Raw genomic sequence first — 12,436 nt, 5'->3', positions numbered from 1 at the left:
TCTCTCTCTCTCTCTCTCTCTCTCTCTCTCTCTCTCTCTCTCTCTCTCTCTCTCTCTCTCTCTCTCTCTCTCTCTCTCTCTCTCTCTCTCTCTCGCCTATAGTGCTGGTAAAGAATGCTAAGCAAGAGCTCTGGAACTGATCTCCACCTCCAACTCCACCTCTTTCCTAAGCTGTTGAAAACTCCCTTCTCTCCTACCCAGCAGCCCTGCTAGAAACCTGAGTGGGTACATGCCTCTCAGTCTAAAACTAACACTGGACACTTCAGTGGAGAGGTATTTTTTACTTGGAGGTCAAACAGGCAGGATGGGCCCTGGAAGCCCTTTATGGGCCCTAAGGGTTTTGGGAGACCTGGAACTGCATCAAATGCATTGAAGTGCAGTCACCTCACACATCCAATATAATTTTTACTGTAACAATTTTGAAAGGGTCTGAATAATTCTACTTTTGAAATTATTTGGCCAGGAGTAACTCAATTAATTTATGGTTGGCTCTGATTTCTCAGCAAACATCAGACATGCTCAAGAATTCTTGGGAAGTGAGAAAAATCTAACTTATAAATTGTTTCCCAAAGTAATAACATCTTTTCATAGAGTCTAAAGTTAACCATCAATGAATTTGACAAAATGGGTGTACACTTTGTAGAAATTTAATCATAGGATAATAAATTTTTATTTTGTACTTTTCTTTCTCACATCTGAGAGCCAATAAGATTTTTTTAGGTTTCAAACATTTTCATAAACTCCTCAAAGCTCCTGCCCTCGGCCTCAATGCTGAGGACATTCCTGCCCCCACCATAAGGAAGAAATGGTATGCACACTGCCAACACCTTTGGCAACTGCAAACTATTCCCACCTTTAGGCCACTGTTCATACTCTGCTTCACTGAAAGGTAGCCATTGACATGGACAATGACTTCACCAGAATTCTTGAAAAATAAGATGTAAGCATTATCAAACAAAATTGTTCCTCGTGCCTTTTTTACAGGGTCTGTCATCTGGCCTGTTCAGGATACCCAGGGTCTGCCACTAGCCAGAGTGGAACTCACACCTACATGGTACACTTGCCTTGGCATTAAATGGGTAAATTTGAGTAGGGCATTCCAGATCCAATCTGAATATCTAGTCATTTCTGTTAGCAAAGAGACTCCATAGAGCTAGACCATTGAGAACCAAAAACCACAGAGGGTTCTCACACAAGGAAGGTGTCCTAGCAATATTCTAGAGGGACATCAGGACCAAATCACTCTCAGGAACACCCCAGGGTCATCTACTAAGCCTGAGCCACAATGTCCTGGCACTCAGTAGCTGGGCTTAGGAGAAGAGTCCCCCAACTGCTGAGCAGCTCTGATTCCCACCTCATCTTTTGGGTGCTTTGGCACAGGCACTGGAACTTGCCTCATCAGAACCACTGCTCCCGCTGCAGGGTCTGGGTACATCCACCTGAGGCTGGTCATTCTCAAGTTACAACAAGATGATGGTACACTTGGTCTAGTCTGGTGGCCAGCCTCAACTTGCCTTTACCATGAAGAAAACCAACGGAACACTCCCTGGTTTCCATGGTGACTGTGTGCCCTCTTACTTATAGGGTTTCTGTCAGGAATGTTAGAGAGGAGAGCAGGGCTTGGACCACCCCAACCAACACCAGATGATGTGCTGAGAAATCAGAGCCAGCCATAAATTAATTGAATTATCCCTGGCCAAAAAAATTGCAAAATTCCCAGAGTATCAAGGCCTAAGACCTGCACATCTTGTGTCCCATGTGCCAGCATCCCTCCCTCATCCTTGGTCTCAGTCCAGTGCCTTTCCTGCACCCCTGCCACTCTCCAGGGAACCACACAGAGCTGCTCGCCATGGCAGTCATGCTGCTCTTCATGTGGAACATTCTGACTATGATGTAAATATGCTCTTTATAGAGGTGAGCCTAGGTGTCGCCGAGTTAGTGTTGGCCTTGTCTGCGGGCAGAGCTGCCTCTCAGAGGGGGAGCCAAGGCAAACACCACCAGGGCACTTGCTCTGTGCCAGAAGATGCTTCGCCCACTGCACTTTGAACATTCAGCTGTACTCAACAAAAAAAGATCCTCATTTTCTACTGTACACAGCTTTGGAGCCTTCACTAATTCTGACTTAAAATGTGCCGGGTTGAAAATATCTATTAATAGGGGTGTGTGTGTGTGTGTGTGTGTGTGTGTGTGTGTGTGTGTGTATTAAAATATACTTGGTTTTGGAAACTCAAGAGCAAACAGCATGTGTGTCTCAAGTAAGGGGTTGGACCACTCTAACATATCAAGCTTGTATCTAAGGAGAGGGAGACTTCACCTAGCCCCTGGACTGAGATCCACAGGAGGACTAGTGTTCTTTCTCTGGGTTACATCAGTAAAAGCTGAGGCTCACTGAGAAACCTGCCTAAAGTCACAGTGTAAGAAAAGCCTCTAAGATCTGACCCTAGTGCTCCCAACACCACATCAGTAGTCTTTCCCCAGCCCCAGATCCTTTATCCAAATTTGGATGCTCTGCTTGGCTCTCTGTGTCATTATCCAAGCACAATGATGACAGATTTGTCACCGACTTATTTAGATGTTACAGTATTGACTTCTCTGTGTAGCACAGAGAGCTATGGCACATCCCTGTTGCATAAGGAATTCTCATCACAGCAGGGTGCTGGTGCCACGCTTTCAATGCAGTCTATATAACTTGTTTTTTATGCTGACAGCTTTGCCTCTTACTTATGTTATAAGGGGATGTGTTGAGTATGGGAGATCTGGTGGAGGGTTTCTGAGAGCCTCAGCTGTTTACAGGAGCTGGTGGCCTGAGTGCTGTGCAGGCTGACAAGGCCATCTACATCAATTTAAACTACTCTCCAATCCTAGACGACCTTGCACAATGACCAGGTTTGTCACATATACACAAAGAAAACTTTCAACATCATAGGACACCAAAATAGTTGCATGGACACAGTAAGTAAATGTAGGAAAAAAATAGAACCCAAATTATCAAAAGACAAAACCAGAAGGGCTTAATAACCTGACAGATACAGTCCTCAGGATGCCAAGCCCAAAGCCAGGTCTCCATTTTCCAGGTCACTCTGGTTGGGGAGAAAGAAAGCTGCATCCCGCCCAGACCATCTGAGGTCTCAGGCCACCCTGACTGCATGGGCCATGTTGCCTTAGGGTGTTTCCGAAGGTCTCTGGGCTCTGATTTCCTCACCTATAAAAGGGGGAGACTACAAACACCTATCAGGATCATGGGAAGGATCAGCAGTGGAAATGCCCAAGCAACTGCAATAGGCTGGGGCTAACAGCAAAAGGTACGCATAGGTTCCAAACAAGCCTTTCTTAGAGTGAGGTGTTCTTACCTGGGCCTTAAGGGTCAACTTAACCTTCTGAAACGTTTTCAAAAGTTGTAGAAGCCTGAATTTTTCTTCCAATAAATTTATTGTGTGTGTATGAACGTGTATGTGTATATTATATTTATTTGTATTTGTATGTATATATATGTGCCTGTGTGTGAGCGATATTTGTATGTATTTGTATGTGTGGGTGTGCATGTGTGAGTGCCATGGCATGCATGTGGTAGTCAGAAGACATCCTTGGGTGCTGGTCCTTACCTAACACTCTGCCTAAGACAGGGTCTCTATTGTCTGTCACTGTGTATGCCAGGCTAGCTGGCCTACAAGATTGAGGGGCGCTATGACACTGCTTTGCACAGGTTCTGGGGACTGAACTCAGGTCCACACTGCACAACCAGCTCTTTTCCTCTTGAGCCATCTCCCAGGCCTTTCTAAAAACTCTTACTACTTAAGAGATTTACTACTAAAGACCTCAAATCCTTCTAAAATATTTGTCAAAACAAAACAAAACCAGTGTCCATTTTTAAGAATGCCAGAGGCAAAACTGAATTGTAGAAGGCAGCACAGATTGGTAACTATGAGGCAAACCTTCCAGTGGTTTCCAAAGCCTACTTGCACGGTACCCCCTTCAAGAACAGCCTTTGTATCTGGCCATGCCCCAAGAGCTGGGTGGCTATGCAGGAAGAGCCCTAGCTGCTGGCTTTGGTGAGTGTAAGTTCTGTTGTCTCCCTTGCCTTCCACGGCACTCTCACTAAGTGGCCCCGTCCCACTGACCTGTTGGAAAGCTGGGAGGCCTCCCACGCCACCGGCTCTTTGCTCCAGCTGTCAAGGACAGACTCTCATTCTCTGTCTCAGTCCCTGGGGCTTGGGCCAAACATAATGAAAACCTTTTTCTCCTCCCTGAATGTTCTTCCTGAAGGTCTGGCCTCCCCTTCCCCAGGATAGAAACTGGGGCCTAGCAAAAGCAGGAAGTTGCATCAGGGAATAAAGGAAGGGAGAAGAGGGAGGAGGGAGGGAGGAAGAAAAGGAAGGAGGGAGGAAGGAATAAAGGAGCTGCTTGTGTGTCATGCCTTCTTCCCAGGGCTGGGTACTTGAGGACCTTCCTGTACTGTGTGCAGGGAAAAGGTAAGGGTATAGGAAGTCCCCTAGAGAATAAAGAAGTCCACAGACCTAGCCTACAAACTGAACTAGGACAGGAAACTGACAAAGAGGCAGATGGTTCCTGTTTCTTATCAAGTGCTCAGTGGCATGCTCCACACTGCTCTAAGGCCCAGAATGGGACCCAAATCCAAGTTTTAGTCATCAGAATGGACTAGCTGAACCCAGGAGCGAGCTCCCTCCCCACTCACAGAGGGAGAAAGACAGGACCACCGAAACTATAGCTCAGAGTGCTGGTGAAAATGGCCAGCAGAGAGGGTCTACCCTGCTCTGAGTTTCTCAAGGCCTACAGTAGCCCCAAATGGGTATGAGACTCAATTAATCGCTGAGATTGGAACTGATTCCCTAGGCTAGCCTGGAACTCACTTTGTGTCACAGGCTCATCTTGAACTTGTGATCCTCTTCTGCCAACTTCCAAGTGCTAGGATGGCATGTGTGTACCACTACAGCCAGTGACTGAACAGTGGTGGAACCAACACACAAAATAATAAGCAAACAGCAAAATGCAATGGTTATCTTACACTAGTGTGGTCTAGTAGGTAGGTCTTGAAAACCTTCAGAAATTTCATCCCTAAGGAAGACCCCAGCTTGACTGGATCTTGATAACTCAAGCCTACATCTTCTTGTAGTGTAATGTTGAAACACAGGGCATCACTGGAGGATGGAAAGAGCCACGGTCAGGAACTGAAGACCCACAGCAGCTATCTAGGCTCTGATATCCCTTTTGGAGAGCATGGACTGGACTGGCAAAGCAGAGCGTCAAGCCTATAGAGCACTGACGACCATGGCCATGCACAGTAGACACACGTCTCACGACACCAACAGAAACGACTTCTTTAAAAATCACTCTGAGAATATCCAGAGCTGGAGAGATGGCTCAGTGGTTAAGAGCACTGGCTGCTCTTCTAGGGGACCTGGATTCAATTTCCAGTACCCACATGGCAGCTCACAACTGTCTGTTAACTCCAGTTCCAGGGGATCTGACACCTTCATATAGACATATATGCAGGTGAAACACCAATGCACATAAAATAAAAATAAATAAATTATTTAAAAAAGAATATCCACCCACATGACCTCTGTAACCCTAACAGCTCTAAGAAAAATATGATTCTCATCTACAAACAAGAGACACCAAGGGCTGGGAGATGTGAAGAACCTTCTTACAGGTCACATGAGAGAGAGAGACAGAGAGAGAGAGAGAGAGACAGAGAGACAGAGAGACAGAGACAGAGAGACAGAGCGCACACAAGAGCAGAAGTGGGGCTTAGAGTCCAGGCCTTCTGACTCTCAGTCCGGGCTCCTGCTCTCTGACTTACAAAGCAAAGATCTGCCCCTTTCAATTGAACTCCTTAACTCTCTGTTAGCAGTTCTTTCTGTTTGGAGTCCAGCTAGGGTGTTATCTGGGGGCAGACAGCTATGTAACATACATATATTGTGTCTACAGGCCCATGGAGAGATTGCCTGCAGGCCCTGGAGGATGGCCACGACACCAGCTCCATCTACCTGGTGAAGCCTGAGAACACCAACCGCCTCATGCAGGTGTGGTGCGACCAGAGACACGACCCTGGGGGTTGGACCGTCATCCAGAGACGCCTGGATGGCTCGGTTAACTTCTTCAGGAACTGGGAGACCTATAAGGTGAGAGCAGTGGGCCTGTACACAGTGTCTACAAGGTGACTGGTCCACTCCACTGCATAAGGACAAAGACAAGACCATTTCTGCAAAGCCATCAGAGTGGTAAGGTCAGGCTCCTCCTTATCTGCTTTTTATGAGAGAAAGGAGTAGCGACAACATCTTTCTCCCAGCCAAGGCCTCCACAAGGTGAACCTGCTGTTAGGGGCCAGAAGGGGCAAGTCCCAGGGCTCTAGGTCCTGGGAAGCTCCCCTAAAAGGCATGTATAGGAAACTGTGACAACTGGGCCCTAATTGCAAGGTCCATTCTCCTTGTAAGGCAAGTGCGAGGGAGTTGCTATACCTCTCATCCTGCTCTGAACCAAGAGGGGACACTAAGGATGGCATGAACAACTCAGGTCAATGGACACCTGTTCTGTGCCAGGAACTGCACAGCGGGTTCTTTTGTATTCCCTTAAGGAAGGCATTGCTACAAAGTCACCTTACAGGTGAAAAGGGAGAGTGCCCTGCCATGGCTGACAGCCACAGTGTGGTAAAGCAGTAACTACAGCCTCAAGGCCAAAGATGCAACTTCCATCAGTCCCAATGTCTCTGCATGTAGTCCTGCTGGTTCCTTCAGGCTCCTCCATCCTGGCTCTTCCTGGGCAGGAGTGATTCCTTCCTCCAAAGCCTAGCCTCAGGGTCCTCTTTGTACTCCTTCACTCTCTCATGGGGATGGTAGAACAGAGCAAATGTTTACCCATCCTAAGGAGGTTGGTGAGAGTGCTCGGCTTTGAGGATCACTTAAAAGACTTTGGGGGCCACTGTTCAGCTGATGCCTCAAACCACATATCAAATGAATAACAAAACCACTGGGTTTTAAACCTAGAAGGACCCAGGTATATGTCACATGCCAGTCACAGCTCTCACCTGTCTATGCTGGGGCTTACACAACCTGTACACACAGCCCATCTCCAGAGAAGGCACCTGAGGCTTAGGAGAAGCCCATCTCCTAGAGGCATATCTAAACAATGCTGGCTGCATGCCTTCCAGGTGCCAGGCTCTCAAATAACCACATCACCCTGCCTTTGAGAAGTCACAGCATTCTCAGGTAAGGACAAGAAACAGTTCACATGATGGAGGGGAAAGGTGTGCTCTTCAGATGTGTGAATGGTACACGATTGATGGTTACCCACTCACACAGCCTGATATACAGGTAGCAGGGACTGAGCCTAGGCCTGCCTTGTGTTCTGACTATTCCTGGGATACAAACTCCTCACTCTTGCTCTCCCGGGTCTTCCCCAGCAAGGATTTGGGAACATCGATGGCGAATATTGGCTGGGCCTGGAGAACATCTACTGGCTGACAAATCAAGGCAACTACAAACTACTTGTAACCATGGAGGACTGGTCTGGCCGCAAGGTCTTTGCAGAATATGCTAGCTTCCGCCTGGAACCAGAGAGCGACTACTATAAGCTGCGGCTGGGGCGCTATCACGGGAACGCAGGAGACTCCTTTACCTGGCACAATGGCAAACAGTTCACCACTCTGGACAGGGACCATGATGTCTACACAGGTAAGAAAAGTAGAGCCAAACCTAGGTGTTGAATGGGGATGAGAAATCCAACAACTTTCGAGCCTCTGCCTCCAGATCCTGGAGCAAAAAGATGCCATGTGACAGATAGTTGTACCAAGCTACCTGACACTGCTTCTCAAAGTCCCATTCTACCACTGCCTTCAGGAAAGTGGCACTTATAAACAGGGAAGGCAGAAGAGCCCAGATCTTATGTTGAGGGCTGCCCTGGGCCAAGGCTTTCATGGAAATATCCCTCTTTTACGAAATAACACAGAAGTGATTTGGATGGAATTCAGGCTGGGGAGGACAAGAGGCTTTCTGTCTTAAACACTTCCCTCATCGTTCTGAAAGACTCTTAGCCAGCTCTTTCAACTCTTAAAAAATTGTTAGAGAGAGCTATTTTCCCTCTCCCCAGCCCACAGCAGGCCACTTCCACTTTCTCCAGGGCCACCTCTGTGTAGAGCCTAGGCTATGGGCTACACACGATCCTTATTTATTCTTATGTAGCAGTACTGTTTGGTGGCATTATCTGTCCTTTTATAGATAAGAACATGGTGGTCGAAGAGGGTGAAGCCACCTCTGCAATCCTACCATTTGCTTGTCCTAAAGCTAAGTTGCAAAGTCAGGCCAGCCTATAACCTCTACTCAGGGTGCTGTAGAAGACCCTGGGAATACCACAGAAGGGGCAAAACCACCTCCTCCTAAACACTCCTCATGCCTTCTCTTCTACAGGAAACTGTGCCCACTATCAGAAGGGAGGATGGTGGTATAATGCCTGTGCTCACTCCAACCTCAATGGGGTCTGGTACCGCGGCGGCCATTACCGGAGCCGATACCAGGATGGGGTCTACTGGGCCGAATTCCGAGGAGGATCTTACTCACTCAAGAAAGTGGTGATGATGATTCGGCCTAACCCCAACACCTTCCACTAAGCTTGCCCCTTTCCTGGCCACTCATGGCCATTGCCAGAAGCCATCAAAGCCGTCCCAGCTGTGCAGACCTCAAGTACAGCTCCTCAACAACTTCTCTCAGGCTGGGAGGACAGGATGCTGGACCTTATTTTCCAAATCACTCTGTCAGGTTGTGGGCATCAACAGTGTTCTCTGTCCTTCCTGCTTTCTTTCACACCAGGTAGCCTCATATCCCCAGGACAGAGTTAAGTCCCTCCAATAAAAACACAACTGCCAATACCCTCACACATGACAGACATGCATATGAGCCACCACGTGTGCCTGTAAGACACATATCACACGTGGGATGACTAGATACCGCATACACTCAACTTCCCCATCCTCAGTGCTCAGGTGCAGACAACAGCACCACAGCTTTGGAGAACGCTTCTTCTCTTGCCTTGTTCTTGAGTGGAAGGGCAGAACAGGCCATGTAGCTGATTTCAAAATACAGCCTTTGGCATTGCCTGGATTCTTTCTGGAATGTCTGCAAGTTCATCTCTCATGTAGGGTTCCTGGCCTTCTTGCTTGGGAACCTCTCTGGGCACCTGATCAACCACTCCCCTTCCACTGTTTATTTTCCCCTTCTTGGGACAACCCAGCATCCCTCCATCCCAGCATCCCCTTGGCCTGCACTTTCTGTGCCTTAGTCTCTGGCTGCTCACTGGAGGTCAAGGGTCCTCTTCTTCCTTTTCTGGTCTTTCCCTTTCTGCCACACAGACCTTTATTTTTGGCCCAGTTCATTGGCTGTTGGGGAGGAAATAGTCTGGGCTCGGGTTCCAGATGGGAAAGGGAAGGCAAGGCCAAGAGCCACAGCGGTAGTCACATAGACCTGTACTCAGTTGTATACCTTCCATTCATACTTTAGCCTCCACATTATTGTAACTTCACACAAACAGTACCCTGCCTTGCCAGAGACACTCGACTGGAGAGAAGTCACTGCCAGTGTGTTGGGACTCCCAGACAGCTGCAGATTTGAGGGCCTATGCTCACGGGGAATGATCTACACCCTGTCCCCAAACTGCACCTCCCAGAAGATGAGGCCATACAAAGAAAACTAACTACTTTCCATGAGCTGCCATGGCCTAAGGGGTTGTTGGTACACTGCAGCATGGTGGCTTCCTGAGGCCTGTTGGGCTTAGAGGTATCACATGACTGAAATGCCAGAAACAATAGATAAATCAAGAAGGTGAGACACTCCCGGTGGGTATATGTGCCAGGTGTGTGAGCTGTGGGCCATTTGGTACTGTCCACAATTGGGTGCATGCCCGTTACCTCAGCGTTTCTCCCGGTGTACCATGTAGCATGTCCTGTTTGTGTATAAAAGGGAGGGTTTTTTTTGTTTTTTGAGTTTTTAAAAAATATATTCCCAGACTATCCTTGTAATGACACAAATCTGCAATAAAAGCCTAAGTGCTATGTGGATGCACCCATACTGTGTGTTGCTGTTCTAGAATGGCCTTCCTGGGGCTTCTGTCAGTAAAGCAGAAGCTGTAGCATCTAGCACACACAAGGCCATCAAAATCACACCCTCTACCTGCCCCATCAGGAGTCCCATGCCAGGGACCTCTGGCCAGTGTGGTTCTCTACTACAAAACCTCTACTTCCAGCTAAATCTCAGGTGCCCAAGAAGCTCCTCACAGGCCAGGCAGCTAACACTAGAGGCTTCTGCGAGCTGTTCCTGAGTACTCAACTAAGACTCAGGGCCTCCTTTTCCCAGTCTCCCCCTGGCCAAAGCTGCCCTGCCTGCCAGGTGGAGCCTTCTCAAAGACTAGTGTAGGCTACATCTCCCCCCACACTGCTGCAACAGGCTCCCACGATGCCTGCCTGAGCTGCCTCCTTATGAAACAGACTAGAGTGGCCAATTCTAGGTATGATGGAAGCTCTAAAACCATAAAGGAAGAAATCCAGGGCTTATGACCAAGACTTATATCAAACAAGAGAAGCCTCTGGGCTATATATTACTATGTAAGATAATTGCAAATACAGAATTAATATTGATGCCATACCCAAACTCAGGTTCAGAAAGGTATAAGCACTGTGGTGGAAAACATGATAAAGTTTATGACCAACTTAGATATCACAACTGGACGATAGATTAGAAGGAAAAAAGTCACCCCAATAAGAACAAGGGAGGTACCCTAAATGAAGGATAAGACAGCACATGCAATCTTTTGGGGTGGAAAAGACGGGAAAAAAAAACCACACATGTTGATAAGACATGGAAAAATATCTACTTCTGCTCTATGGACAGAAATAAAAGTTGACTCAAGACTTAAAGTATAATGGCTTCCACCCTTGGCCTCAGCAGTCTTTAACCACCATAGAAACACTTCTACAAGTTAAACTGGGGTAAGAGTTTGGTGTTTCTTGAAAGCTACAGTGGGCTTAGAAGTGAACTGGTTGCTTTTTTCACAGGGGGTCAGCATTCCAACTTTACAAAAGAGCAAGTAAAGTCCCAAGAGAAGTCACCAGAAGGCACTGGGTGATAGCACTGAACATCAGTTCCCATCTCCTGTAGTTGTTGGGGTGGAACAATTTCCAGAGTGGAAGCTGGACATTGTGAAGAAAATGTCCGAACCTTGGTGCACCTCCCACACATCTTGAGTGGGGGTGGGGAACACAGCTGAGGAAAACAAGGTTCCTCCTTCCTGATCCCTGGTCTTGGGGCCAAATCCCCAGAGAATTCTGGTATGGAAAGCCAGCCTGAGCAGTGTAAAGCAACCTTTTGCCCACAGCATTTGGGATCCATGGCATCAACTGCTTCTCCCAAACCTCAACCCAGCAGTCACATCCAAGTCTGTATGTGTACACATGTATGCACAATGATGTTGTATGGTGCATGCATGTATATATATGTCATGTATGAAGAGGTCAGGGGAGGCTGTCGAGTGTCTTCATCTAACTGAATGAAGATCACTGTTTTGTTAGATTACTTGGTCAGTGAGCTCTTGGGATCTGCCTGTCTCCAATCCCCCAACACTGTGGTTACTGGCAAATGCAGTCTTGCCCAGCTTTTACGTGGGTACTCAGGACTTGAACTTAGGTCCTCTTGCTTTCACAGCAACTGCTCTTACTTACTGAGCCATCTCCCTAGTCCTCAAGCCAAATCGGTTTTTTTTTTTTTTTTTTGTTTTTTTTTTTTCGAGACAGGGTTTCTCTGTGGTTTTGGAGCCTGTCCTGGAACTAGCTCTGTAGACCAGGCTGGTCTCGAACTCACAGAGATCCGCCTGCCTCTGCCTCCCGAGTGCTGGGATTAAAGGCGTGCGCCACCACCGCCCGGCCTCAAGCCAAATCTTACACCACACGTTGGAAGGAAGCTTTTAGAGATGCCCAGCCTGTTCTCTCAAGAGAAAACAGGAGGGAGGAGGTCAGCGTACTAGCAGCACTTTAGCCAGGAGATGAAGCCGTGCTCAGGGCCTGGCTCTGAGTGCACATACGCAGCCAGGCAGCATCCTGGGCTCTGACCAGCCAGATGGGGACTTTCCAGACCCACAATCACACAATTTCTGACAGTGCAGAGTTCTTTCTCCTTGGTGGGCTCATCTATATGCAGATATGGATAAAAGGCAAGAAGGTCCACCTTCCTCCTGCTTTCAGCCTGTCCTTGGAACAGCAATGCCACCTGAGTGAGTGGCACTGAGAAGCTCATCCCCCTAGGGCTGCTGTTCTGAGGAAGGACTAAAAACAACTTTGGGCTTCTGGATGAAATGGTGGTGTGAACTCACAGGCTCTCAGGCTCTGGATGAAATGGTGGTGTGAACACACAGGCCCTCGGGCTCTGGATGAAATGGT

The 12,436-nt window shown here is 47.8% G+C and overlaps 2 protein-coding genes across 10 annotated transcripts in view; one reads left to right on the top strand and one right to left on the bottom strand.

Annotated features, from left to right (window-relative positions):
• Angptl2 (angiopoietin like 2) overlaps nucleotides 1–8,730 on the top strand; it is a 26,801-nt gene extending 18,071 nt beyond the window's left edge. Inside the window, exons 3-5 of the mRNA XM_005346021.3 lie at nucleotides 5,950–6,143; nucleotides 7,421–7,691; nucleotides 8,424–8,730. Of these exons, the coding sequence (XP_005346078.1) occupies nucleotides 5,950–6,143; nucleotides 7,421–7,691; nucleotides 8,424–8,623 (665 nt within the window). The 3' untranslated portion in view covers nucleotides 8,624–8,730. The remainder of the gene's footprint in view (nucleotides 1–5,949; nucleotides 6,144–7,420; nucleotides 7,692–8,423) is intronic.
• Ralgps1 (Ral GEF with PH domain and SH3 binding motif 1) overlaps nucleotides 1–12,436 on the bottom strand; it is a 232,807-nt gene that overhangs the window by 104,985 nt on the left and 115,386 nt on the right. The gene's annotated exons all lie outside the window — the stretch shown is intronic.

Source organism: Microtus ochrogaster, chromosome 4, assembly GCF_000317375.1.
Source record: "Microtus ochrogaster isolate Prairie Vole_2 chromosome 4, MicOch1.0, whole genome shotgun sequence".
In the NCBI taxonomy this organism is placed as follows: Eukaryota; Metazoa; Chordata; class Mammalia; order Rodentia; family Cricetidae; genus Microtus; species Microtus ochrogaster.
The sequence above is the reverse complement of the archived record's forward strand: the minus strand, read 5'-3'. Positions and strand labels throughout refer to the sequence as shown.